Below are 26898 nucleotides of genomic sequence, written 5' to 3' on the forward strand. Positions count from 1 at the left end.
TACTGCATTTTTTTAAACTGTAAAGACAAAACTTTATTAAATAAAAGCTGTCATATTTTTACAGTAAAATGCTTTATGGGCCCTCTGTTCCAATGTTTTATTACCTGAGACTTTTCTGAAATTTAAAAACAAGCATCTCTAGCACTTTTATTCCCAGGGAAAAATTTCAAGTCAGATTATAACTACGAAAAGAACTATTATTTCTGCATAAGCACATTTTAGAACATTTTGTTTACTGAAGATGTATCTCATTTTACTGTTCCTCTCTTTACACCCACGATAATTCTTTCTATTATTCACAGGAGAAAACCATAAGTCCTATATTTTTTTCTTAAAGGGTAAATTTTTGACTCTTTTTCATCTTTTTTAAAAAATTAACTTACATCCAGTAAGATCATCCTTTATGTTCAGTGTTCGTTGGTAGGCGGTCGATATCCAGATGAGTTTCGTCACCCCAAATATTCCACATGCCACCCTGGAGCTAGTCCCACCCCTGTTCCCAGGCAGAGTCATGTAACCACCACAGTTATTACAAGTTTTTTCACCCCCAAAACGTCCTCACGGCCAGACTTAGCACCACTGAGCCGGTCACTGCCCCTAAAGCAGGAGTCAGCACTTTCTGAAACAGCCAGATGATGCCTTAGGTTTTGTGGGCCATATAATCTATGTCACAACTACTCAATCCTGCTATTGCACAAAAGCAGCCAGAGAATACATACAGGAAGGAGCGTGTTTGTATTATCAGGAAAACCATTTCTGGATACCGAAATTTGAATTTTGTAGTTGTCATAGATCTTGAAATAGTCTTGGCGTTTTTTTTTCCCCCAGCCATTTAAGAATGTAAAAACCATCCTAGCCGATAGGCCATACAGAAACACGGGCCAGATTCGGCCCACAGACCAGGGGTTGCTGGCCTGTCTTCCCAGTGGCGTACAGCGTGCCGACTTTGAGGCTGGCTTTTTTACATTCGGCATAACGCATTGAGATTCACCGTGTTGCGGGAAGCAGGGAACGGCAGTCCACTCCTTTCTGGTGCTGAGTGGGATTCCGCACCATCAGTACACCATTCACATATCCAGTCCTCCGGTGATGGATAATTCCCAGCTTGGGTTGTTTCCAGTTTTGATGATTATAAATAAAGCTCTGTAAACATTTGTGCACAGAGAACAAACCCTTGGCTTGCTTTAGCAATAATGTACAACCTAGGGATGTTCGGTCGTTTTTTTTGGTTTTCTTAAGCCAACGGTCCTTTCCTTTCCCACCACATGTTCAGACAGAAGTCAGAAACAGCCCAGTGAGGCCAGCAGGCATTTCAGAGCTGTACCAGGACGTGTAAATAGCCAGGGCAGGCCACCAGGCCGTGCACCCCAGATGTGGTCAGCGCTGATTCCCGCAAAGCGTGGAGCTCAGGGCCCTGCACTTGATCGGGGCATAGTTGAAATGGTTTTTTCAACTATGGCTGCTAAAGTAGAAGCACCCGGCTCATCCTGGAGACTGCTGTCCCATTCATTCTCATGGATCTCACCCCCAATCCCAACTCTCTGTGGTAATGCCTAGCTCTACCGAGACCACCGTTCAAGGAACAGGTCCAGTGCGTGTAGAATAAGGCCCTAGATTTCTGTCATCGAAGGTATGCTCTCACCTTGGAAGCCTGGAGTCTTAACCGGTGCAGAAGGAAGAGCCCAAACCAACGTGAGTAATTGAAGACCTTTCGGAGAGGCAGCTGTAAATACGAGGAATTTTATTTTACTTTTTGCTGACATACTATGAGGCAAAACAAAATTGACACCATACAAAATAACTTTATAAAATATCATTCACATCATATTTTATCAGATTTACAGCATTCTGTGCATGTTAAGGGTAATGTAAGGAGGTGAAAAAACACTATGCCAAACTTTTAGTATTAGTTTATATACACACAGTAAGAAACAAATAACTGTTAGGTTTTCCATGAATTTATTGCAAAAATAGTGCAAACTACTTAATCTAATAAGCTGTAAAACAAACTCGAAAGGACCCAGCTAAGCTTAAACACGACAATAGATGCTCAGTGTCTCAGCCTTTAGCTTTCTTCACCAGTTTATCTTTTGTCAATCGAGACCACTCCCCATCTGTTCAGTTTAGGGCGAGTGCTGGGGAAGAGAGAAAGGTGGAGGCCGGCTCTTCCGAGGGGCCAGGCTGCCCCGGCTGCCTAATGCCAGCGATACCTTTAGGATCATGCTACTCACTCCATGGCAACTGTGTCAGGTCTGTGCCGAAAACATTAAGATGCCACAATGTTTAAGTCTGACCTTAGAAACGAGTTACCCGCCCTCCTGATGACATGGAGAAAAGAATCAAGAAAGCAGCATGAGCAGAAAGGGCTGGGAACGTTACTGTCTGCTGACGGACATGGAATTGTTTTTTTCTCGGGTGTCTGGGTAAAGTATCATTCTACTGGTGGGCAACTTGAACCAGATATTGAAGTTTTGTGTGTGTGTGTGTGTTTTTTTTAAAGGATACTGTATACCCCTATACAAGGGTAATTTTAAAATTTCTTTCAACAGTCTATTGGGGTCCAAAAAGCATATATTTAAACAAAATAGAGCAAAACAAAATGCTACATATAAAAGCTAAAGAAACAAAATGCAGCATATTCAGGTTCTTTTTCTTGAGGTACCTATAGAAATTTAATCACCTGCCCCAAAGTACTCTTGTCAGGTAAAAAAACAAAATGCTTACTGGTGAGCCAATCGCAGGGCATTTATTATTATCGAGAAAGTGCAACAACGCTGATCTTTATATGCAGCATACTAAAGGGTGATTTACTCTTTACAAAATATAGCTTAAGGGTCGACCTGATGGGATTTTAAAAATTAAAAACATTTAACTAGAATCATCCCCCCTTTTTTTTTTTTTTTTTTTTTTTTTTTTGAGATCCTGCAGCAAAAAGCCTCCCAAATCAACTTTCGAAGTTTTGCCACTAAGGAATGTTGGTTCTCTTGTAAAAGTCAGAGATCTCTTTAAAATAGTAAAACTATATACTACAGGAAAGATCCCTAATTTTCAATTTTTATTGGTATAAAATCAAATTCTTAAGACTCCAAAATATTGTGTTACCTCCAAAGAATTAAGTTAAAAAAGATCGCCAGAGTAGGAAAAGTCTAGAATTGTAAACTGCCAAATATAAAAGCATGGAAAGTCATCGATCTCTTATTTTTTCACCTGCCAGAAAACTCTCCTGACTTAAGGAAACTCTGGGGCTGCTGCTGAAGGCAGGCCTCCCCCTCCTCAGATGGCCTTGGGAGCGCCCCTTCCTCTGGCCCTGGTCATTAACACCTCTACCAGGTCAGGAGAGATGACATCTGCAACTGTCCATCTTATTATGCTTATGACATAAACGTGCAGGCCAGAGGAAGAGGGGGCCCAAACAGTGAAGAAAGCAATGGTAGGAGTACATGTGGGCTGGTTTTGGCCGCCCCTTCATTGGCACAGAAAATGAAGTGATAGCTGAAAATATGTGCATAGAAGAGTTTGGAATTTGTTTGTAAAATGTTACGTTTTCTCTTGGATTTTTTTTTTTTTCCCCCACAAGAGGGCAGTTGGGATTCCAATGCATGTTAGTGGTTGGCTGGGGGTAATCTATCAAATTCCATGGCCAATGGGCTTTTCTCCCCACCTGCAATATAAAATATTTAATTTCATACTGATTTTTTTCAATGCATTAGAATTCAACACAAAAGGCACAACATAAATAAAATAGTATTAAATAAACGGAAATTATGATTTCAAGCTTCGTGTGGAGTTATATCTGTTTGGTTACTTTTTCCAATTTAATTTGACAGACTTAGTAAATAGCACCCAACTGTTTAACTGAGGTAGATCCACATTGTAAAGAAAGCTGGGTCCCCTCCATTTTATGTCTAAATTTAAGATGCTTTTACGAAAACAAAAATTCATTTAATCATATACAGAAGCGATGGCAGGTGGCACTACCTGAAGAAAGCTTAGAACATGAGCAGGTTTGCAAATAAAATTTATGGCCAAATCACACTCTCCATCAGCCATAAATAAATCTCAGACTGGAGGGAAAAAAAAAAAATTCAAACATTTAAAAATAACCCTGAAAAAGTCTCCTCAAGATTTTCAGAATAGGTCTCTTTGACTGACTGCCACAGAACTGCACAATGGTCCATTTTCAAAAAGCGATTGGCAACAGCCAAGCTAGACCACAGAGAGAGACAGAGAGAGAGAGGGTCGGGGAAGAGATGTGTATCACTGAAAGTTTCCCTTTGTAACTATGGAGAAAAGACTTGTTGAATTACGATATAGCATCTTAATCTGAACAGTTTAAACTCGCTCTGCCTAATATTTTTGCATACTCTGAAACTTACAAATTTAACATCTGATTAAGGCTTAATTTAAAGTGGCATTACCACCTAGCATCATGCAAGCATGGGACATCCTTGAAACACACAGAATGGCAGTAAACTAAAGACAAGGACGTGAAGCCTCAGAATTGTATTTAGCAGGTACTATAACTTTAGGATTAATTTTACAATTCATGTAGCAAACGAAACGTTATACAGAGAGGCCAACGGATATAAATACTATCGTTCATACAGGAACTGACGACTTACAGCGCAGCCCTGCACGGTTTCTGTATCGCAAGCACAGACGGGGGTCGCACGCACCCGGCGGGCGCATGCGCGGACGGCGCGCGGCGGGGGTGGGGGGGATCCCCCGGGAGCGAGGCCCTTGGAAGCTGCTCGGCTTCTTCGAAAGAGTAAACTTCAAATGCTCGTAATACACTTTGATTCAAAATGTCTTCTAAAACGTTTTCTGGGAGGGGTGGGGGGGTGGGGTGGGAAATTAAGAAGGGGCAAGACCTACCTACGGAACTTTTGAATTCATTTTTGGTTCTTTTTCAATTATTTTATAAAAATAAAATAAAACTAGAAAAGTTGATAAAACTCAGGGTTCGAACCCCTCAATACATGGTAGGTAAGTAATCTGAAGTGTACCAGAGGTAAGAAAAATCTGGATTTAGACACTACATTCTTTTCTCGTATTTAATGAGTAATTAGCCACTTTGCTGCACAGAAACTTACAATTATTCTCTGAAAACGTTCTAAAAAGTAAAAACTCACTTGCCTCTACAGTTATAAAACATGAGATCATACCTTCAACAACTACATTAAAATCCACTATCAAACTCAGGACTTGAATTTCAATTTAGTGCTAAACTATGTACTTCCAGGATTTTAGTCAGGTGTGTTTTATTTGGCTTAGACGAGGAACCCAAACTGAATGTCCCGTCACCCCTGCAGCCAGCGCCTCTGCTGAGGGAAAGGCCATTCCGCTCACGACAGAGGGTTTGGGGTGAGGGCAGGCCCACAGGAGCCACCAAGAGGGCTTTTCTGTACACGTGTGAAATAAATAACATTGCGTTAGTTCCTCTGCTGAAAACCAATAAAACCAGCCCTGGACGGGGAAGGGTGGTTTTCCATTAGACCATCGGCCAAGAAAAGTGCTCAGTACCTGGCTTGAAAAAGTTAGACCTACACGTTGCGTGTCAGGTGTGTCAGAACTGGAGTCCTATGCGCACGTCCCGAGGTGACACCCACGCGGAAGCCAGCGCGTTCCCGGATGCCACAGAACAGCAACACCAGCGAAAGCAGAGCACAGACGGGGACTGAAGAGCACCTTACGCCTGAGGACGACACACGCGCGTGCCGCAAAGACACAGTTCCAATTCCTTTATTGAAAAATCTAGTTCCGTTACACCGAATAGCCTTGTCGAGTGACTATGGGACCGAAACCACCAGGTTTTGCTTATGGTTTGGTCTGTCTAGACGCGGGCCTTGTGCCCACTTCCTGGCATCCCCGCAGGTGTGGCCTTGGTCAGGGCACAGGAAGAATCATGCAACTGGAACTTAGCGCCTTCTGACCCGAGACGGTATGCACGGGCATCACAGTTTACAACGTCAGGAGCTGAGGAGCAAAGGGAGCGTCAAAGGCAGAAGGGCGATGAGTGACGTGTGGGATGGTACATGGAGCAGGCTTACTTCCCAATAAAAACGCGGCCCCGACATGCTCTCAAAGGACACTGAGGACCAGACTTGAAAGGCACAGAGGCTGAGACTGGGGCTTCCAGAACACTGGGTCTGGTACTGATGGAGACCAGGGCACGGCCTGGGCGCCACCTGCTTCTTGGATTGAGGGCCCTGCCCTCTCCCGTCCCCCAGGACTTCTGCCACAACCTCCAGAGTTCCAAGGAGCCCTGGGTCCCCCACACGCGCACCTAGCTCTGTCCAGTGGTGCCAAGCGGCCGAGCAGGCAGTCCGCACTGCAGCCCCTGGCCCGGTGGTGTGGGCTGCTCCTGGGGTCGACGCATGGTCTGAAGGCCCGTGAAGACTGAGGAGGTACTGAACGAGGCCGGCCTCAGCATCTCGTTCCTGGAGACCCCTGGGGGGAGGAGTTAAGATTTGGTGGTGCAGCTTTAACTCTGCACGACCTGAAGCCAAGGAGGATGGAAAGAAGAGATAGTTCGGCCTCCTCCAACCCCCCGGAAAGGGGACGGGGCGAGGTGGGGACTCACCCCTCTGGTCGTACCACCGAAGGCTTTTAAAGATCTCACGCGCCAGGCCGGTGACATAGAAAAGGGTTGACAAAAGCACCAGTGACTTTCAGTTTTCTCATTTCCGAATCATCTTTCATGCACGCAGACGGGGGGGAGGCCCGCCTCGGGATTCAGGAGGCTAGGGCACAAAAGGCTGAAGGGCAGGTCTGAGTTCAACAGCTCATGTTACTGCACCAGGCAGGGGGCTGCTGTGCAGTGTCCCCCGAAAGACTCTGTGTGGGGCTCTGGCTGAAAACGAGGCCAACCCAGAGGACCCCGGTGGTCCCAGAAGCAGGCCAGCAGACATGTGGGCACCCACCCTAAACGTCCATGCTTCTTGGGGTGGACAGTGTGATCGCAGAATTCCAGAACATTCTGAGAAAGACCTCAAAGGACACTTAGCTCTTTCAGAATTAAAGCATGCCATGTAGCATGAAAAGCATCAAAACTGAAAACAACAGGGTTCAAGGCAATTACTTGCACGTGATGATGTACTTGGAACGTCTCCAGGCCAAAGTCGGTGTCTGGTGAGTGTCCAGCAGGAGAGCAGAGCCACCTGCACACCAGACACTGTCATCACAGAACCGCCCGCTGGCCCTCCGGAATTCACGAGCAAACCAAGGGAGGCATTTCGGAGCAAAGGCTAAGCTCCTGGGGATGAAGAAACATAGGGAACCTACAGAACAGACACGCGGGCGGCAGAGGGTGACGGCCGGCCCACAGCAGCGTGTGGGCAGAGGACAGCTCTGACAGCAGTGAATCGGCTGGGAGGGGGCACTCAGAGTCCTGACTGGCCCCCGGGGCAGACTTCCTGCCAGCTGGCATCGCGGGAGCCTGGCCCAGGCGCGGGTGGCCCCTGCATAGCAACGCTGCTGTGGCTCAGTGTCCTTTCAAACGAGGACCTTGGACAGTTTTGCTTTTAGACATTAGATGAGTGTCACGTTGGGGGGTGGGGAGGATGGCAACCCCAGGTTCCCAAGCCGAAGGGTGACTGTGTCTGCATTGTTTTCCGAAGCCAGGAGGCAACTGGGGAAGTAGGGTTTGTGTGAGAGCGGGTGTCCAACACCTCGGTGACCTCACGGCGTGAACGAAAAGGGAGGACAGAGCAGAGGGAGCCATTTGCACTCATTTGTAAGTAAAGCGGGGAAAAAAGTGCTTTCTTAGTGAACGCGGCCGGAAGAAGCCAAGATGGCAGGTCGCCTTGAGGTCCCGCCACACACACCCGCACGAGACGCTCCTGCCAGCCCACGAGGACAGCGCGGAAAAGCCCCCATTTCATGCCCACTGGCCACTCAGAACCCTGGACTCTCAGAGCTGGGAGGCTGTGAGTGGGCCCCGGGCCACCACCGACACCTCAGGGGGAGGAGGGGACTGCCCACGGGTCACAGTATGGCACACAAATTTTCAAGCCAGAACCGAACAGAGAGATGTTCACAATTCAGTTTATTCGGGCAACATTTTGGCTGCTTTCAGTGTGGACAGCTACGCTTAAGAGCAAACATGAATCGACCGAGAATTCAGAGGTAGCCTTTATCTGCAGTTACTTTTTTTAAACTAAAAGGTATTTAGAAACCACCTTCTGTAGTGATTTTTACATTCACTTTAGACAATAACATGGCAAAACATATCCAGAAAAGCGTTAGGTGAGGGCACTGTGACCGCATCCACGTGACATTCACGAGCACCCCGGTGACGGGGCTGGGTTTAGGAGCTCCTCTGTGTGTCTTACTGTGCTGCCTGACCCCAAACAGAATCACACACCAGGCTGGAGCGAACACGGCTAATTGAGCGGAAAAATCACAGGGCATAAAGGAACAGCGTGGGGTTTCAGGTCTCTCTAGCATCCGTGGGTTCAGCCGCAAAGGACCGTTCTGACGCAACGGTGACCTCGCGGCTTTAAAATGATGGCTGACCAGGGAGGCCCTCGGCCCCTGTGAACACCGGCCACTCAGACGCTTCCCGTCCGACCTGTCGAGTGCTGGACGGAACTGGGAGAAAATGCTTTCGGGAGTCATGGCGAACCAGAGATTAAACAGACCACAAGAGTGTTCGAAGCATTTACAACTAATCCTCTTCCACGTAAATCTGCAGACCTCAAGGAGAGAGCCCACTCTCGAGAGATGCTAACTTCCTTTCCGAAAAACAAGAAAACGAGGCTAATTTGTCCTTCATGAACGGTTAACAGACACAAGGCTAAAGAACAGGATAAGTCCACACAACTCTAACACATAATACTGAAAAACGTGGCATCGTCACGAAAACAACGTGTCGTGTCCATGTCACCTCTGCTAAGCTACATCTATTTACAATCATTTCAAACAAGTACAGCAGATGCGAAGTTGGACATAATAAAAAAGGATGTTGTCAAAATCAGTGCAATCATTTTGAGTTGAAAATTTTCCTTACCAAAAAAGAGCATGTGTGTGTAACACGGACAACCCCGGGACAGTCACACGTGCACTGTGTCTGCACTGAGAAACGTCACAGCAGCCGAAACTGCTGGCACGGCAGCCAGAGAGCGGTCCTTGGTTACTCCGGGCGGGGCTGACACCGTAAATGAGACAGATGCATTCTGCAATGAGGGGCACGAACACTGAGGAGGTCGCGCCTTACTGTACATTCCTTTTCTCGTGAGCGTGAGAGATGAGTCAGAGGTCACAGGGAAAATGTCTATGGCTTGTCTGGGCCACTGGGATTGTCCACTGTCTGGGTTATGTCAACTTCTAAAGGCCCTCCTAACGGAACTGCCTCAGCTGTAGTAAATGCCCGTGGAAATCCTTTTAACTGTCCAACAGCTCCAAGTCCCGTTGAAGGACGACCCCCAGATCCTGACAGCTCTGGGAACAAGCCGAGTTGCGTCCGTGACGTCGGGTGACCGAGAGAAGCTGGCCCGCCCCACAGGCCTTCCTAGGAACAGCAGTGGCGTCCCGACTACACGACGCTTGGCGGGTCCACCCTTCATATATTGTATCAAATATATAATTTGACTGAAAAAACTGCCTTGCAAAAATAAAATTTAAATCACCCCGCAGATCAATGTAAAACTACACTGCTGCGTACGTAAGAAAAACAATTCATCCAGAAAAATTACATTTGTGACTTTCAAAAAAATAAAGCATCCGGCAAACTTGAAGGTAAACATTAGGTGATTTATAAAAGTTGGGGGAAATAATTTCTATCGTATCCGTCAGGTACCACGTGCACTGGAATATCTACATCGGCCAAATCAAACCAGAGCAGAAAGAAAAAAATAAATAGCAACATTTGCATTTAACAACAATAAAAATAACATATACTATAACATCAATAACCCTCCTCCCAATCCCACTGGGAACTGAACTTAAATCGTCTTTTCTGACCTGCGCTCGATGACCAGGGAGATAAGCATCGGGAATGGCAGTGATCGCGGCCAGCCTCGAGGAGCGCGGATGTCATGCCGTCTCCGGGACCGTCTAGAGCACATTCATTCACTCATTCGCGGGGGTGTGAGACCAACGAGAAGCAACATCATCTCGAAAGGAAGAGGCAGCCCTGACATGTAGGAAGCGAGTCTGTGTGAAGACCCCTGCCCGAGCTCAGCGACCCCTAACAGTGTGGCGCGCCTGGGGTTACAAAGTCTGCCTGGCCCCAGGGATGGAGCTGTGTGTCTGAGACAGCGGGGAGACCCCAAAGGGCTCCTCACAGAATGGCGACTTGACAGCTGCCCCTGTTTCTTCAGGGTGAGAGCATCCCCCACGTACTAGGCGGCAGCGAAGGGATGAGAATATGTTAGCTTTCCTTAGAGTGTTTTAAGATGCGCCAGGAGAAGCTCTGGTATGAGGATCTCATCGGGAGATGTCTTTTAAGGAGACGAGAGAATTCCCAGTTTTCCTTTGAAACGAGTCGCCGTTTCTATGCCATCATGTGCCCATTCGGTCTGCTCGAAGCAAGGCACACCTCCCCTAAGAGCAGGGCGGGGCAAAGCCAGCTGGCACGCGGTGACACGGTGGCCCCACGGGGCCAGCCCAGCCAGATGACCGCCCGGGCCCCTTTCGGCTTCCAAATGCACGGGGCTTGGACTAATCCACGCTGTCTCAGAACTCAATCATCCTAACGATGGGGGGACTGGTAGAAATTTGGGACAATTATTTACCTGAGAGATCATACCTACAGCCATCTGAATTCTCAATCAACGGACACGACCAAAGGTGTGTGGCCAGCCCAGCTGGAGACGGCTGGTCCGGAAGGAAATGCTTTTAGAATGACAAGTTTCATAAAACAAGCACCGGGCTGTCAAAGACGCCCTTCTCAGAGTACTTTGGCCCACTGAAAAGAAAACTTTTCCTTCAAAATAATTTAAAAAAAAAAAAAAAAAAACAACGTAGGTCTAATTTCCTGCCAGCTTGTGTCCTCTCCTCGGTTTTAACTTAGAGAACATGTCCCTTTGTGCTCGGGGGACAGCCGTCCCTCTGCAGAGAGCTCCAGCTCAGGGGACCGGAGACCCCAGGCGGCCCCGGACAACCGGATCCGGGAGGCCGGCGGCGAGGCCCGGGAGTAGGCATTTTACCAAGCTCCGCCACTGCCCCCACCGAGGTCCCCCCGCGGGTGGCGGGCACACACCCTGAGACATGCGGCTCTAGACGACCCTAAAGATGGCTGAAAACTGACCTAACTGAAGAATTTGAAAGTGAAGATTCCCTCCTTGGCTCGAATGCTCCTGGTAATCTAAGCCAAGAGTGTACTGGTGTCCTTCTGAAAATAGGGGGAAGTGCCACTTGCCAACAAAACGACAGGGAACTGCAACATTTCTTAGAGCAGAGGCTTCTGTCATTCAAAAAGACAAAAAAAAAAAAAAGAGATACAGCAAAAAGAGACTAATGCCATTAATAAGACACCTACATGCACACAGGACACCCACGCTTACGCACGCGCACACCACTCTGAGTAGACAGCTTCACAAACAATACTCATCCCTTTGCCATCGCCACCAAAACCCGGGCCACGTGTCCGTCAGGGCTCCCCCTGCGGCTCCCGGCCCCCTCCCACCCTTCGGAGCCGGCGGACAAGAGGTGGGCACTCATGTAGCACGAGGTGCCCCCGTCGGGGGGGGACCCTCATCCCCAACAGCGCAGAGGTAAACGGCAGGCCAGGGAGGGAGGGCAGTCAGCAGGGACCGGAAACCTACAGAGCACAAAGCAGCACTGGGGAAGGTTCGCGTCCTTCCTTGAATCTCTACAATGAACGTGGACTTGATTCTCATAAAACTGCCAACAAGAACAAAAGGCCCATTTAGCACAAACAGAGTTGTCGGTTGTCACCTTTTCCAAGTCGCCCGTGGCATCGCTCTTAGTGCAATGGTTTCTGGATTGGCAAACCCACGTCCGGCCCAGAACACACACCCGAGCAGAAGCGGCCGCCTCTCCTGCCGGCTTCGGTCCGCCATCCTCCTGAAGCAGGGCTCGGGCGCTGCCTGCTGGCCTCGTGCCCCACACAGAGGGCCACCGTCGCCGGGCACTGATCCCGGGGCACGCGCCAACACCACCACCCACGAGGTGACAGGAGGGCGTGGCTCCCAGGGCCGGAGGGGCACACGCGTTCCACTTGTGCTTAATCGGCCGAGCAACGCACGGGGCTGAGGAGGCAGGGAGGGGGGCGGGCGACCGCCGTGAGCACGCCGGTCCTCCCGAAGGTACAGGCGACATGAGCTACACGCAGGGGAGGCGGGCGGCTGTCACAGTAAGTCAGTTGCATACTCTTGTACTTAAGCGCTGAGAGCCACAAGAGGCGGTTCCGTCTCCAGGCTCCGGACACTCTCGATAGGCCGGACGATCACATGAAGCACCCCAGAGTCAATAAAATGAAAACGGCATCTACCTATCACATTAATACTGCAAACCAGGTATATATTTTTTTCTCTTACATCAAAGACATAACAGTGAAAAAGGATTGTACTGTATTTATCACCACAGACCCGTATTCTTTAGAAACTTTGGAAAATAAATGTCACAGTCCTATAGGACAAATCTTATGATTAGACTGTCGGCATATCGTCTTTTTTTTTTTTTTTTAAATAAATTTTTATTAAAATGGCACTTGTCTGCCAATCTCTCTGGACCTAGAAATGCTGTAAACGCACGTGGACCACCTTCTGCCACTGCTCCTTACTTCAGGCTGAGGGAAAGGCAGGCAGTGGCAGAATGGGACACCTGTGGGCGCCACCTGCCCTTGGGTCCTGAAGAGCTCGTGTAAGCCAAGTCAGGAGCACGCTAGCACAGCTTTCAAATCAGCTTTAGTAACAACATCAGAATGGTCAAGGCTTTAAAACCGCAGTCGTGTTTGTGTTGCTCTCTCTCAGAGAACGTCCACAGCTAGTTTGAGCCCATCAATTTCATACAGAATCATGTGTTACAAACAAGTACATTGAATGACCAAATAAATTAAAAATGTTTTAAAGCCCTGAGTTCATAGACTGCTTTTAGGAGATTTTTAGGAAACACGGGACTCTATTTTAATAAGCAGCTTATAGATTTTGGCAAACCATATTTCCTGCGGCAATGGGGTCTCATACAGGTCTGCAGTTCAGAATCCGAGTTTGAAATCTGGGACGGAAGGCATTCTGGAAAACAGAGGCTCTGCTAAAATCGATGACGTCTCATGTTCGATGCTGGCTGTCACAGAAGGGCTGGGCGTCTGTTGGTCTGAGTGTAGCTGGTCTCATGTGAATCCAACTCGGCACACAATCGTAAACATGACAACGCGTCAAGCAAAGTACATGGTGCGCAGCGTGTCCTGATGGACCTGGACCGCCTTGGCCAGCGCCTGGTGGTCTCGTCCGTTACTCTGCCCGGAGGTATGGCTTCCTTCAGCACTGTGGGGACAGGGAGACACAGAGAGAGCAGCCTTTAACGCAGCACGCGGCAGCGCCCCGACAGCTAACGTCAGGACCGTGCGCCAGACATTTGGGGACACAGCTGACAAGGGGCAGCGAAGGGGCTGGCGTCTGGGTCAGTCGGCGGCAGCCACTGGGACCCCACCGTCTTCCACTCCGAAGAACGCAGCTGCCGAAGCCTGTTTCAGAAATTCCCCCTTTGCCGCAACCTCCAGCCCGGAAAGGCCTGCCACTCACCTGTCATGCTCCTTATCCACCAGGTGGTACCTGGCCCGGAAGGCCACCAGGTGAGCGTAGTATGCTGGTGCCGGGATGGACACAGAGCGCGTACAGCGCACGTAGGTGTGACACAGCTGGTAGGTGAGAATCTGCAGCTCGTCGGAAGAGAAACGGTTGTCATCCCAAAGCACGTGATAGTGGGAAGGCCTGCTTGTCCCCTAGGAGCAGATCAGAGGGTCAGAGAGAAGACCGGAACTCGGCGCAGGAGGTGCTGTGAGACAGTGCTGCAGACACACTGGGCACGTCAACTCTTTGCAAAGAATGCAGCGGAAGGAACGAATGACGAACAGATAACTAACGTCACCACGTGCGCTTATAGAGAAGCATCGGACTATGTGTTTCATCACCCCTCGTGTAAAATATAAGACTTTACACACATTTATTTACGCATAGAAAACTCGTAGGACAAGACGAAACACTATAAAAATCACTGTGTCGAAGACAGTGCCATTTGTTTATATTAGATGTTCCCAAGGGGCACAGCTTCGCAGGTCCTGGTGGCCCAGCTCTGACAATGGGTGTGGCTGGCCGTGGCACTTCCGTGCTGGCCAGCTGTGGGCCTCGTCACCAGCAGAGACCAGGAAAGGCTCCGGGTGATGACGAGCCACAGGGCGACAGTGAACGTGGGCGGAGAGGGACACGGGGCTGAATCCGGCCGCGTGAGTGTGACCTGACGCTGGCCTTCCGGGGCGGTGGTTCCGCCACCTCTGAGCACTCGTCTGGCTCGCTGAGCCCCATGTCGCCCTTGTCCCCCACCAGTGCACCTGGACTTCACACTCACTGCTCCTTCCGCCTGGACCTCATCAACTCTAACCCAGGCCCCCCAGCATGGCAGCCCAGTGGGTCCTTCGTCCCCAACACTGGCCGTCCTGAGCCTCTGTCCACTGGTCAAGCGCCTGACTTCCCTCGGGATGGGCGGGAGCCCCATGAGAGCTGCTCACCGCTGCGTCCCCAGTGCCCACTAGAGCACCTGGCACAAGGGTCGTGCTCTTCATGTGTGTGCTGGATGTATACACGAGGTCACAGCGACATCAAGATTCAGTCCAAAGGGGCCCCTCTGTCCTTACCTGGATGCCAGCGTGACTGCACAGGTAGAAGTCGAACTCGGTGGGGTGGGTGATCTTCGTGTCCACGGTTGTGCCTGCTGGAATGTTTCCACTTTTCCCAACCTTCGGCAACATAGGAGCCCATTAGACACGTCAGGACAACCGACGGAGCGAGCGAAAAGCCCCGCCCTCCGCGCCATCGGGGCCGGCCTGTCCCCACCACAGGCTGCCCGCTTTTGAAGTCTTTAAATTGGCCAGTACGTTGCTTAGTGCTCTAGTATCGATAAAACTTAGCAAATACTGACAACCGAAAGTAAATCGGTTCCTGTTCTATCTGGGCGGGGGTCACCTTTCACCACGTCTCACACAGGTCCCGGGGGGAGATGCAGCGTCTTCCTTTCACCGAAGGGTCTGCGTTAACGCTGAGGCCAAGACGGAAAGTGTCAGCAGCAGGCAACCTAGGGCCACGAATGACGGACACACGACGGGCCGTCTGTGCACACAAACGCACATTTAAGAGGAGCCGGGCAGCCCTGAAGGCCACCAGGGTCTTTGGCACTTTGCTGGTGCCACCGCCTACAGAGACCCCAGGAGCTGAGGGGGGGCAGGGCCTCCAAAGTACGTCCGCTGCTGAACTCTTGGGGCGACGTGGCCGAAGATCCGGCTACTGCCACCGCAGCAACAACCCCCCACTCGAGGACCATACCCCGGCTGGTCACCAAGCCACCCATTTTTTAATTGTGTGACATTTCAAATATACGCACAAAAGACACGAACCCCACGCAGCCCCTTCGCACCCCCACGTGTATTTGTATACTTCCTGCCAAACTTTTGTACACGTTGAGATTTTAAAAAGTATAACATTTGAAAATAATGTCCCCCTTTGCATCCGTCCCAAGCCGCTGTCTCAAGTTTAGACTTTATTATTCCCACGCTTACTTTTGCTACGTATTGGGGTCTCCATTGGCGTCGACTGTGCTACTCAGCAGGGTTTTAAAACTGCACATGTGTCATATGTTCTGCTACTCGCTGTTTTTGCTCAATATTATAATTTTGAGAAATGTTCACTTGATAGACGGAATCTCTTGATTTCATTGCCACAGAGAAGGCGACATACAAATGCATCGCAACCTTTGCCCCCGGTAGGAGATAGGTGGGCTGTTTGCTACTGGACATGCAGGCGACTGGGTCGCTCCACGGTCACCTCCAGAACTGCGGAACTGGGTTTCCAGTTGGTCATCGGTCTGTACTCCCATCAGTCATGAGTTTTCTTCATAACATCGCATCACCATGGCCAAGGACCATGCGAACTGTTTCTTGTGTTAACCCTCTCTACGTCCTCGGGAAGGAGGTCCTGGGAGGCAGGGAGGCTGGCGGCCCTCATGCCCAGGGGCCAGGTGGAGCTGGGCTGTCTGCTCCAGACCCTGTCTGTGTTCCTGACCACGGCTCAGCGCCCACATCTCTGCCGACACTTGGTATCATCAGGCCAACCTCATTACACGAGTTTCCCCCCAATCCGCTACTATCTGAAATGATTTGTAGAAGATTATTCTTTGAAGGTTGGGTAAAACTTGCCTCTAAAAATCTCTGGACCAGCTTCATAAATCAGGCTAAGTAGCCCCTCTCTTTCCAATTCTCTGCCTCATTTTAAGACGATCTATTCTCAAAAGTTTGGTAAAGTTTGCCCATAAAACTCTCTGGGCCTCATGCTTTTATGAATGATGACTGAATTATCCTCCTTAGCTGTTTCTGATAATTTGTATAATTCTACACAAAACTCTATCGGTTTCTTCTAAGTTTTCTAATGTACCGACAGAAAGCTGTCAAGATCCTACGATGATTTAAATAATATAACATTTCTTCTGCAGTTATAGTTTCGATTTTGCTCCAAACGTTGCGATAAACTTTTCTCTTCCTTGGGTCTTGCTAGGTTCACCTAGAAGCGGGCTTTGCTCGTGTTAATCTGTTCTGGCGCCTCTTCATTTCCCGCTTCAGTGTTGGCTATTTGAGGAGAGAAACGGGCTGCAGGAATAAGCCGACGCTGAGCCCGCTGGCCTCCCGGCCTCCTGGCCAGGGAGCTTTGCACGCTGAGGCGGACGCAGGGGGCCCAAGAAGCCCAGCGCCTAGGCTCTGCTGGAGCTGACCCGACGGCACCTCTAAGCTCCGTCCTCCCGGCACCTTCGGGCTTACTTCATGGGCCTTCCTGTTTCACAATAAAAGTCTCTGAGCCTAGACACTCATCCCCAAGCACTGCCTTAGCCATGCTGCCTAGAGTTTGATACGGAATTGTCTTGTTTTTGTTCAGTTCTAATTATTTCATCATTTTTATTCTCTCTACGTGTTTAATGCACGTGCTACTTAAGAGTGAGATTAAAATTTCAAGCTTTCTTAAACGTTTTTTTCTGCCGTTGATTCAAAATTTAATCGTATAATGATCAAAAACAGTACTTTGCACGACCCGGAGGTTTACAAGTCCCCCGAGACCTCCTTTGTCACCTGGTACGAGACAAATTTTCGAAAGCCTTCCACGGGAACTCAGCTGTTACAGGCAAGGTTCCATCTACCTACTAGACGTGGCTTGTTCACATCGCTCTTCCAACGTTCGGTTTTGACCAACGTGCCTGTCTCGGCGTCTGACAGCGGTGTGTTAAAATGCACCTCCTGGAGAGAAGGTCTGTCACTGTCCCTGGGAATCCTGTCAGTTTTTGCTTTGCTGTTTTTTTCCTCGTCACATGTTTTTAGGTCATGGAGTGAGGTACATCCAAGCCCCTAGTTGTAATACCTCCTCGGTGAATCATCCCTAGGAGTGTGACGAAGCACCCCTCTTTCTCACACTAGCTCTCAGGCTGCATTCCGTCCTCCATTTAGACAATAAGCATTTCCTGTGCTGTGTCACCACGGCGGTGGCAGCGGATGCTATGTCATGCCTGCCTTTGGCACCATGTGGATATGAACCCACTGGCTTCTGGCCCTGCTGTGACCACTCACTCCCAAGGCTGCTCATCCTCTGAGGTCCCTCCTTCTGGGAGGGTCTCTTTTCTGAAGCAGGCTGTCTCGAGGCTTTGCAGCTTTAAAACAGTGTGGTCTGTCTTCACTGGCTGGGAACGCAGAAACGGCTTTAACGCGAGGACGCCCACCTCGCCTCACTGTGGAGAACGCCCAGCAGTTACACCCCCAAAACTCGCTTCTCTCTCCCGCTCACTATTTTCATTCTGGAACACTCAGGAGACACATGGGGGGACCTGGCCGCCCGTGACACTCGCCATCTTCTACCTTCTCCCCAGACCCCTGACTGCACCCCCGGGACCACCTTCTGGCCCCCGCCTCCCGAGTCCACACCGTCCTCCTGCACCCTTCGTGACCGCCACCCATTGCCGCGGCTGCTGACCGGTTCTTTTTCAGGGCCACCTCTCTGGTCGTTTCTGTGTCGGATGAATGACATGCCCCCCCTGGTCCTGTCCCAGAGCTGTGGGATTTACAGGTCCAAACCTCTCCCCAGTCTGACGGCCCTTCTCCAATGCCCAAGGCTGCGTCCCCGCGAAGCCCCTCTGCGGACAGGGTCTCCCTAGGACCTGGGGCAGCGGCAGCCACAGGCACGCGGGGTGTGGCTCGGCCGAGGAGACGCACCCGCTCATTCTTGTCCGTGCAGAACAGCCGTGTGTGATGCCTCTTCTGGACCACGATGAAGGTGATGCCCGGCTGGTAATCCTTCTCTAGCTTGATGCACGCCTCCCGGATGGCCAGTAACTCGTGGTGGAGAACCTGGGGGCAAGAGAGGCACGCCTGAGGCTGTTAGGTTTTTACGGGCTCCGGCTACCTGAAAAATAAACCCCCGAATAACATCTACCACTTGACGAATATCGGTAGGTAGGTCTAGCTCCGCCAGCCCGCTGTCAGCTGGGTGCCTTTGCCTTTCTGGGCCTATTTCTCCTCATTTATACAATGGAGTGAATGATACCCAGGTTTCGGGCTAAATGCTTTAAATGAGATGATACATCAAAACGATTAGCACAGAATCTGAATGTCCTAAGTGCTCAATAAGTGGCACCTGCCACACACACGCGGTAGCAAGGAGGGACCATGGAAGACACAAATGTGAACACACTGATTCAACAACTTGTTATTTTGTGTCAGGACGGAGAGGATCTGGTAGAAAAAACACCGGCTTAGGAGTCGGAGCTGAGTTCGAATCCTAACTCCGCCACTAAGAAGCCATGTGGCTTTCAGGTGGCCGCGTGCCCTCGCCGATCCTGCTTTTCACTTTTAAAACGGGGACATGCTACTTCACGAACTTGGTGTGAAGACTAAAGTCACGTGCAGAGCAAGCATGTGGCACGTAAGCCCCCGGGAGTTAGGGTACAAGGGTGGTTACGACACCATCTCATCCCTCCATCTGGCATCAGAGACAGAAGGGCAGGTGACCCATGGCGTGTGATGAGGCTGATTACAGGGACCATGCACCTGAGATTTTAACTGTCCTCATTAAATACTGCATTATGACATCTCAAAATCATGTCAGGGGTTCTGGGTTCAGAAACCCCAGTTGGGTGCTCCTGTGAGACACTGGGCATGTTCACGAGTGACAGAAAGGCACAGACCCTCCTCTCTAGGAGCAGTGACCGTGACAGAGAGAGACAGGGCTGGGAGCTCAGCACGCTTCCAGCCACAGGGAGCCCAGGTTTAATACAAGAAGCGCGCTCGAGATAGGCTGCTGGTCGCTGGACGTTGGACCCGCCGGGGACAGCACGGGAGCCAGTGGTCAGGGAGCATCTATTCTATTGTCCTCGCCAACCGCAGGACAGTGGGACCAGCTGCTGCTTCTGCTCTGGACCAGGAAGGCAATCGCATCGTGCCTTGTCGGGCGGCACCAGCCTGTGTACCGGGCAGCCCGGGGCCCCAAACACACCGGGCAGCCCTCGGGGTGCCCTCCTGCTGGTGGGTCTCCTACAGCCTCAGATACGGGCCCCACACCCCACCCCAGCCTCCGCTAGCGTCTGCCAGCGAAGCGTATGTTCGGGATGTGGAACGTGTGTTCGGCACACGGAGTGTGTCCCCAGCCACGTGGAGACTCGGGGAGAATGAACCTCCTGAGACCCAGGCTGGGACGGGTCACTGCTGCCCACGGGCGCTCTGCTCTCCGTGTCTGTGGTGGCGCCGCTGCCTCCCAGACAGCTGCCCGAAGCTGTGACCCATACGCCACCCAGGATGCTGCCCCTCCCTCCGCAGCCAAACAGTGCCGGGGGTCCTGCTGACATTGCTTCAGAAGAGGCTCCCACAGCCTCCCTGGACCCCCCGTGGTCCCACCCCGCCTCTGCGCCCTCCACGTCCAGCCTGCCCCACAGCGCTGCAGCCCACCAGCAGCACCCTGTGCTCCAGCCTGCCCCGGCACCGCCAGCTGGGCGCCGGGACCCAAAAGCGCCAGCCCCTGCCCGGCCCGCCCCCCGCCCCTGGACCAGAGGAACACGGGGACAGATCGCCCACTGCACCGCCCCCTCCCGCTGGAGAACCCAGAGGCTGCTCCGCGGGAAGACCGCGTGAACGGGGGACACTCGGGGACAGAGGGACAGCCAGCGTCGCCCACCTGCTGGAACTGCCCCTCGGAGACCCCGTCGCGGTAGAAGATGATGCGGGTGGGCTTGAAGCGCGTGGACTTGTAGAACTGGATGAGGAGCTCGCGCACCATGGCGGCCAGGTCCTGGATGATCTCCTGGCGGTGCTGCTGGACCCGCACAGTGGCGCAGTAGCGGTTGGGGTGGGCGTCCATGCTGCCCACGACCTGTGGGGCGGGGCCGGGTGCGTGTCAGAGCTGCCGGGAGCCGGCCCGGGGCGCCCCGGGCAGGCGCGTCTCCACCCCGAGCTTCACGCCGCGGCAAAGCGACAGCGACCTGTCAGATGCCGGTGCCACCTCTACACTCTCCAGTACGTGGCACAGCGTTCGCACACCTTCCGAAAAACGAACGCTTGCCCAAGGCACCCAGCGAAAGACAGGCGACTATTCCGCACCCTCCCCTGTGTGATCAGACGTGGCTGTTACATCCGCCCAGGGAAGCCACCTGGGGACAGCCTGCCCGGTCTTTACAAAGCATACTGCTTTCTCAAAGAAGCCACTCACACACCAACGCACACCCCCCAAGACTCTGACCCCTGGGAGTGGCAGGGCCCCCCGAAGGCACACTGGCTTGTGAGCCCCTGTCCAGAGGGAGCTGACGGAACACATAGCGAGAGCGAGAGCCACTGCGGCACCAGGCTGTCCTGTGCTGGCCTCCCCCATCAAATAAGGAAAGGGCCGAAGGCACCGAGCGAAGCAAACGTGCCGTGGCCGGGGGCGGGGTTGTCTGAGTCGCCCCCCGAGTAACAGGTGCAGAGCCGCTGCTGTGGGGATGGACGTCGCCGAGGGGAACCCCGGAGGCTGCAGGCCGTCTCAGGATCTGAAGCGCCTCGGGGAGCAGTGGGCTGCCGGGCGGTGGCCCTGCCCACGCGTGCGCCTCCAGCTCCTCACCTGAGACCCTTTGGGGACACGTACGTGTCTGTGGCTGCTCTAGAAAGAGCTGCTACGTGGAGGGAAGCAGCACACGAGGACCCCGCGGGCGTGGCCGCCCCCGCCACCCCGCAGCACGGCCAGGACAACGCTGTGGACCCACCCTGACCTCGGGCGCCTAGAGCGTATTCTCCGCCGCTCCTCCCGGGCACGGAGCTCGGCCTCGGAACTCCGCGCTAAGTGAGGGAACTCACGCTGACCTCGTCAGATGAACAGCCGACGCGGCGACGCGCCCGGCTCGGTGCCCGACTTGTAGCAGAAAGTGCCAGCGTTATTTATCAGCCTGCAGGACGCACGAGCCCCCCAGGTGGCTCCCGACAAATGATGATACACGACAGCAGTCCCCACTGGGGACGACGGTGACATGCAACCTCGCACCCGGCCTCCTTCCCACCACTCGGCCTCTGCTGCAGAGCCCTGGGGTGCCCCGCGGAAGAGGACTTTGCGGCGGCAGAGCCCGTGCTCTGCATGCACGTTTGAATCCACAGCACTCGGACAACGCGCCTGCCTCGTCCTCGTGAACAAAAGGCCACGGCCACCACCACGCCGCCCTCCCCGGCACAGCCGCCCGCGTGCGGAGGCGAGGCCCAGCCGAGGGGAGCGAATGGGCGGCCGGGTGTTCGGCGCTGTGAGCACCTGAGACCAAGGCCGCCGCACCCCTCGTGGACGGCACCCTCCAGGTCGGAGCGAGGGGAGGGGCTGCGGCTGAAGCGGGTGACCCAGCCAACGCGTCGCTTCTAGGGGACTGAAAGCGGATGGAAAAGGAGAGATGACCTTTAACTCCGGTCTGTCTGGCCGTTTACGTTTGGCGTTTTGTAACCCATGGAGGCCGCTTCCCCGGGGGGCTGCCAACCCGTCAGGTGTCGCCAGGATGGCAGGGGGCGCAGGGGGCCGGTCACAGGATGATGGCCCCTCACGGGGGGCCTCGTGTGCTGACAGGTCGGGTTGGGGCTTGGACAGTGCTGACTCTCGCTGTCCTGAGACGTCCTCATCCACCTGCAGTGCCCCCCGCACAGCTACGTTCCATGAGACTCTGATTTCCCCAGCTGCACTAAGGAAGCGTAGATGCTCCAGGCATCCAGCCGAGTGGGACCGCGTCCCCTCCCACAAGCAGCTCGGGGATGGACGTCGCCGAGGGGAACCCGGCAGAAGGCGCTGACACTCACGGCAGCGATGGAGGGCTTCTTCCCGTCCCCGGCGGGTGGGTGAGTGACGTCGGCCCCCAGGAAGATGACGGGCTGCTGGAACACTGGAGGCCTGCGGGGGGAAGCGGGAGCGTCAGAGGCCAGGGCTCGGACACTGCCGGGCCCCTGACAGTACCGGTGCCATCGTTACGTGTGACGAGGGTACCATGGTTATTCATGTTCAGAGTCCCACACACACAGAAAACCTTACAGAATGACACGAGACAGTGGGGGTGGGGGGCGGGGCGTGGGGTAAACCAGACTGCTCAGGCACTGCTGCCTGCTGACCAGCGTCCGGGAGGTGAGGGTGCGACCTTTGCACATACTAGAAACTTCCAAAATAATCATATAAGAATAAATAAAGTCCACAGTGTGTCAGTCAATCCTGGACTTGCAACCACACCGGTCCAGGGTGCCTCGTTGGTGCGCGGGGCTGGACCATTCTTTGGGGGGGGGACCGTCCTGTGCGTCAGCATCCCTGCTCTCTATCCACTAGACGCAGCCGCACCCCAAATGCCTCTAGACGTTGCCACACGTTCCCGGGGGGCCGAGCCGCCCTGGCTGAGAAGCACTGCTCTGAGCTCCCCACCCCGCCATCTTTTAAAGGCTGACCGTCCTCCAGCCGTGGCTTTCCCGCGAAGGCGGCGTGCCCGGGCTGCAGACAGCGCGCAGGTCCCTCTGCACATGTGGCTGTGCCTTCTGGAGCTCACTCTGTACACTGCTCTCCTCGCCCAGCAGTGGGGACGGTAACGCTTCCCGTCCTCGGGGTCGTCCCAAGGACTGAACGCACTCACGCACGTCACTGCTTTCCGAGGGCCAGGCGCCCCACGCACGCTGGGAGTGGCTGGTGTCACTGTCACCCCGGCCAGCGGCCAGCAGCATGGTGTGCTTGCCGACTGGGGCAGGAGACGGGTGTGTGGGGAATGCAGCTCAGCGAGACTCCAACTGGACAGGGCCTCATGCGCCGCCGCCCCCCACACTCGTGTAGGAATGCCCCGGCCCGAGGTGAGGTGGGGAGGGGTGGGGTGTGTTCCCATCATGTCAGCGTCCCCTCCCCAGCACGGTTCCACCCATGCCTGGTGGCTCCGGGGCTCCCCGGGAGGCATCGTAAGGCGGCCTGCTCCCCGCTTCCCAAGCGTGGCACTCACAGGCACTGGACACTCCATGTGTTACTGTCACCACCCTGTCTCCGCGAGGGGCACGGGCTGGGCAGAGACACGGCCCACAACCGTGCTGACCGCCCGGCCTCTCATCCCTGACCGTGAGTTCGGGAGGCTCTTGACGGGTCCTGCCAACCCCTCTCCTCACCCTTCAGGCGCCCGCTCTGTCCTCACTGTCCGCCGACGGTGAGAGCAGTGACGAGGGCTGCGGGCTGCGGGCGCCACACCTCCCGCCCACAGCACCCGTGCTGAGCCCCCGACCCCGCAGCGCCCACCTGCCGCTGCCTCATTCCACACACAGGCACAGACGTGGCCTCCGACAGGCCACACGGCCCCTGCCCGCCACACGGCCCCCGACAGGCCACACGCCCCCGCACACCACATGGCTCGCGACAGGCCACACGGCCCCGCCCACCAGACGGCCCCCGACAGGCCACACAGCCCCAGCCCGTGGACGCTGCTCTCCTCCCTCCGCCTCCTCGTCTCAGTGGCCTGGGGAGCACCTCGTGGCAACGCTCCCGGAATTAGCTGAACCACTCACTGCCTCCCAGGGCTCAGCCTCCAACCAGGCTCCACGCTGCCATGGCAACCAGACTTCTCCGTGCAAGGTCACCAGCGACGTCCGTGTTGTCCGAGGTCCAGCCTCAGACCTCATCAGACTGGGCCCAGCAGCACCACGTGACACAGAACACGCCACCTCCGGGGTCCAAGACCCACCCCTCTCTCCCTTCTTCCCAGGCTCCATTGCTGGTTCCTCACCCCACAACCTTTTAACCCCAGACTCCCTGGGGAGGGCTGGGATTTCCCTCCTGTCTACACCCTCCCCCGACGAGCCTCGCCAACCTCGTGGCTTTAAACACCACCTCTGCACCATGGACCCCTAAACCTACAACCCCAACACCGACCTCCTGTTTTCCCTTGAGGGCCGACAGAGGTCACCATGCATCCCCTGGGCCCCCTTACCCAAGGGGCTGGCTCCTCTCCCCACAAGCCCAGGAACAGGGGGCCCCGGACACACCCCGAATTCTCCTCTTCCGCTCACAGCAAAACTCAACCCGTCAGCCAGCCCTGTGTCTCCGACTCAAACACCCTCATTTCCGGGTGCCCCACACCCCTGCCACCAGACGTCCCGGGGATAACAGAGGCCCGTGGCCCCGCTGCACCTGGAGCGCACTGCACTCACGAACCTTCGGTGGCCGCCGCCTGCCCGAGGGAGTCACCGCTGTGGCCCCAACTCCAGGCCCACAGGGGCGCTCGGCGCACACACAACCAGCCGACTGAGCGCAGGTGTCTCCGGCGACCACCTGCCCTCGACAGGTCCTGTTCACCCCCGGGACGGGGCGCGTCTGATGACCCCTCCCAGCAGGACCAGAACCCGAGGTCACGGCTATCAGACCACATTCAAGTCCTTTCCGCTTGACCACGCTGCCTCCTAATAAGTTCAGTGGACCCTCCCCAGGGAACAGCGTCACCCCACGGAATCACACGGTGCGCGCGGCATGCGAGGCGGGAGGGGCGGCCTTACCTCCCCTGGGGCAGCAGGATGTTGTTCACGCCCCCCAGCTTGACGTTGATCTTCAAGCAGAGGTTGGACAGCGTCTGCGGCGTGGTCCGCTGCACGTTCTTCATCTGCACACACTGCGTGGCCATCCCCAGCACCGTGTCCCCCACGCGCTTGACCTCGGCTGTGGAGCACACAAGGCGCATGTGGGACAGTCCTCGCTGGCACGCCCCCGAGCTGGCCCTCACACCCCACCCGCCCCGGCGGAAACTGCAGAGGCGATCGAACGCATGCGAGCGCCCACAGCCGCCACGCTGGGCCTTTCTGCCCGCCCTGCCGGTAGCCGAGCCCAAGCAAGACGGTGCCTGGCAGGCGAGGAGAGGCGGGTCTGCGCTGGCCCATCTGCCGGCCTGCGGAAGCCTCACCCAACTCAGGCCGGAGGCCGGGCGGGCGTGGCCCACTCGTCATGAAGGAGTGAGGACCATTTCAGGGGCCAATCCGGACGGCAGGCGGTGCGGGCAAGCCCGGCCGGGACCCAGGGCCTGGCACTCCTGGCGAAGAGCACCACCTCCCGCCACAGTGCCCGCAGCCAAGAGCGAGTGCTCGAGGAGTTAAAAATAAACACACTGGAACCCCGCACGCCCTCGGCCACGGCCGGCCCGACATCAAAGAGCGAGCTGGGCCCACACTCTCTATTTCTGGCTCTTCCATGAGGCAACTGGCACCTGCTCCCTGGGCAGGCCTGGGGACGGGTGGCTCCCGGGGGAGTGATAGGAGAGGCCTGATGACATCCTCGTTCCTTCGCTTCTGGATCCGTAAGTGGCTGGGGGAGCACTTGTCTCCATGTCCGGGGACCCACCCGGCCAAGTCTGACTTTGCCCACGGCGCCCACGCCTCACAGGGCCCCGTCCCCAGAGCCTGCCCCATCAGGAGCCCTGGCCTTCAGCAGACCTCGAGCAGCACACACCGCCTGTGCTGCAGCCACCTGTCTGCATGGCACCCCCGCCGGCCTGGGGACAGCCCGAACACCAGCCCAGGGCCTGGTAAACCCGAGCTGAATACCCCGGCAGAAAGGGCTCTAGTGAACTTCCAGAGAATTCTGAGCTGCGCCCAGTGATCACACGTGGAAGATCAGGTCATGGCAAGAGCTGGTGACGGCCCCGTGTATGCCGGACGACTGTCCGCACCCAGCCAACACCCGTGCCGGGCGGTGGACAACCACAGCCACGCTGGCCTCCAGGAACGGCGGCCTCAGACAGGACTGCGCGGGCGGCCTGAGCATCTGCTCGGCCGTGATCAGAAGCCGCCCTGGTGTTCCTAGCGCATGGGTGGGCCAGGAAGGGGCACTGCCTCCGTGTGGCAAAGCGAAGGGGGCCAGGCCACAGGGACCACGCACGGAGGCAACGGCAGCTTCCGAGGGCCGGCGGCCCGGCCAGAGGCCTACCGTAAACAGGGGTCTTGCCCGGCAGGATGACCACCACCAGCTGGAGGCCGGCGTACGTGTTCTTCAGGTGCCTGAACATGGGCTCCACGCTGTCCGCGCCCTGTGCGTATTTGCAGAAGCACGGCTGGCCCTGGATGGGCATCCCGGCGTCTCGCGAGATCTTTCTGAGCTGCTCTGTGAAGGACCTGGAAGAGCAGGTTCGTGACCCTGAGTGCACTGCGGGTGCCACGAAGCGAGCCCGGCCAGCGGTCCTCAGCAGCGGGCACAGCGTTCA

General features: G+C 54.4%; 1 protein-coding gene across 2 annotated transcripts in view; it reads right to left on the reverse strand.

The window, feature by feature from the left end:
- Nucleotides 1-1726: 1726 nt before the first annotated feature.
- The window catches only part of AGO2 (argonaute RISC catalytic component 2), an 88038-nt gene continuing 62866 nt past the window's right edge, over nucleotides 1727-26898 (reverse strand). The window contains exons 12-19 of one of the 2 annotated variants that reach the window (XM_039845910.1): nucleotides 26625-26809; nucleotides 25205-25364; nucleotides 22502-22592; nucleotides 20379-20573; nucleotides 18425-18559; nucleotides 14819-14920; nucleotides 13710-13909; nucleotides 1727-13451 (exon numbers count right to left, since the gene is read on the reverse strand). In XM_039845910.1, coding sequence (XP_039701844.1) covers nucleotides 13343-13451; nucleotides 13710-13909; nucleotides 14819-14920; nucleotides 18425-18559; nucleotides 20379-20573; nucleotides 22502-22592; nucleotides 25205-25364; nucleotides 26625-26809 — 1177 coding nt within the window. In that variant the 3' untranslated portion in view covers nucleotides 1727-13342. Of the gene's footprint in view, nucleotides 13452-13709; nucleotides 13910-14818; nucleotides 14921-15146; nucleotides 15220-18424; nucleotides 18560-20378; nucleotides 20574-22501; nucleotides 22593-25204; nucleotides 25365-26624; nucleotides 26810-26898 lie in introns of those variants that run through there. The other variant, XR_005649308.1, reaches the window with a different exon arrangement.

Source organism: Pteropus medius, unplaced genomic scaffold (genome assembly GCF_902729225.1).
Source record: "Pteropus medius unplaced genomic scaffold, Ma_sr-lr_union100, whole genome shotgun sequence".
In the NCBI taxonomy this organism is placed as follows: domain Eukaryota; kingdom Metazoa; phylum Chordata; class Mammalia; order Chiroptera; family Pteropodidae; genus Pteropus; species Pteropus medius.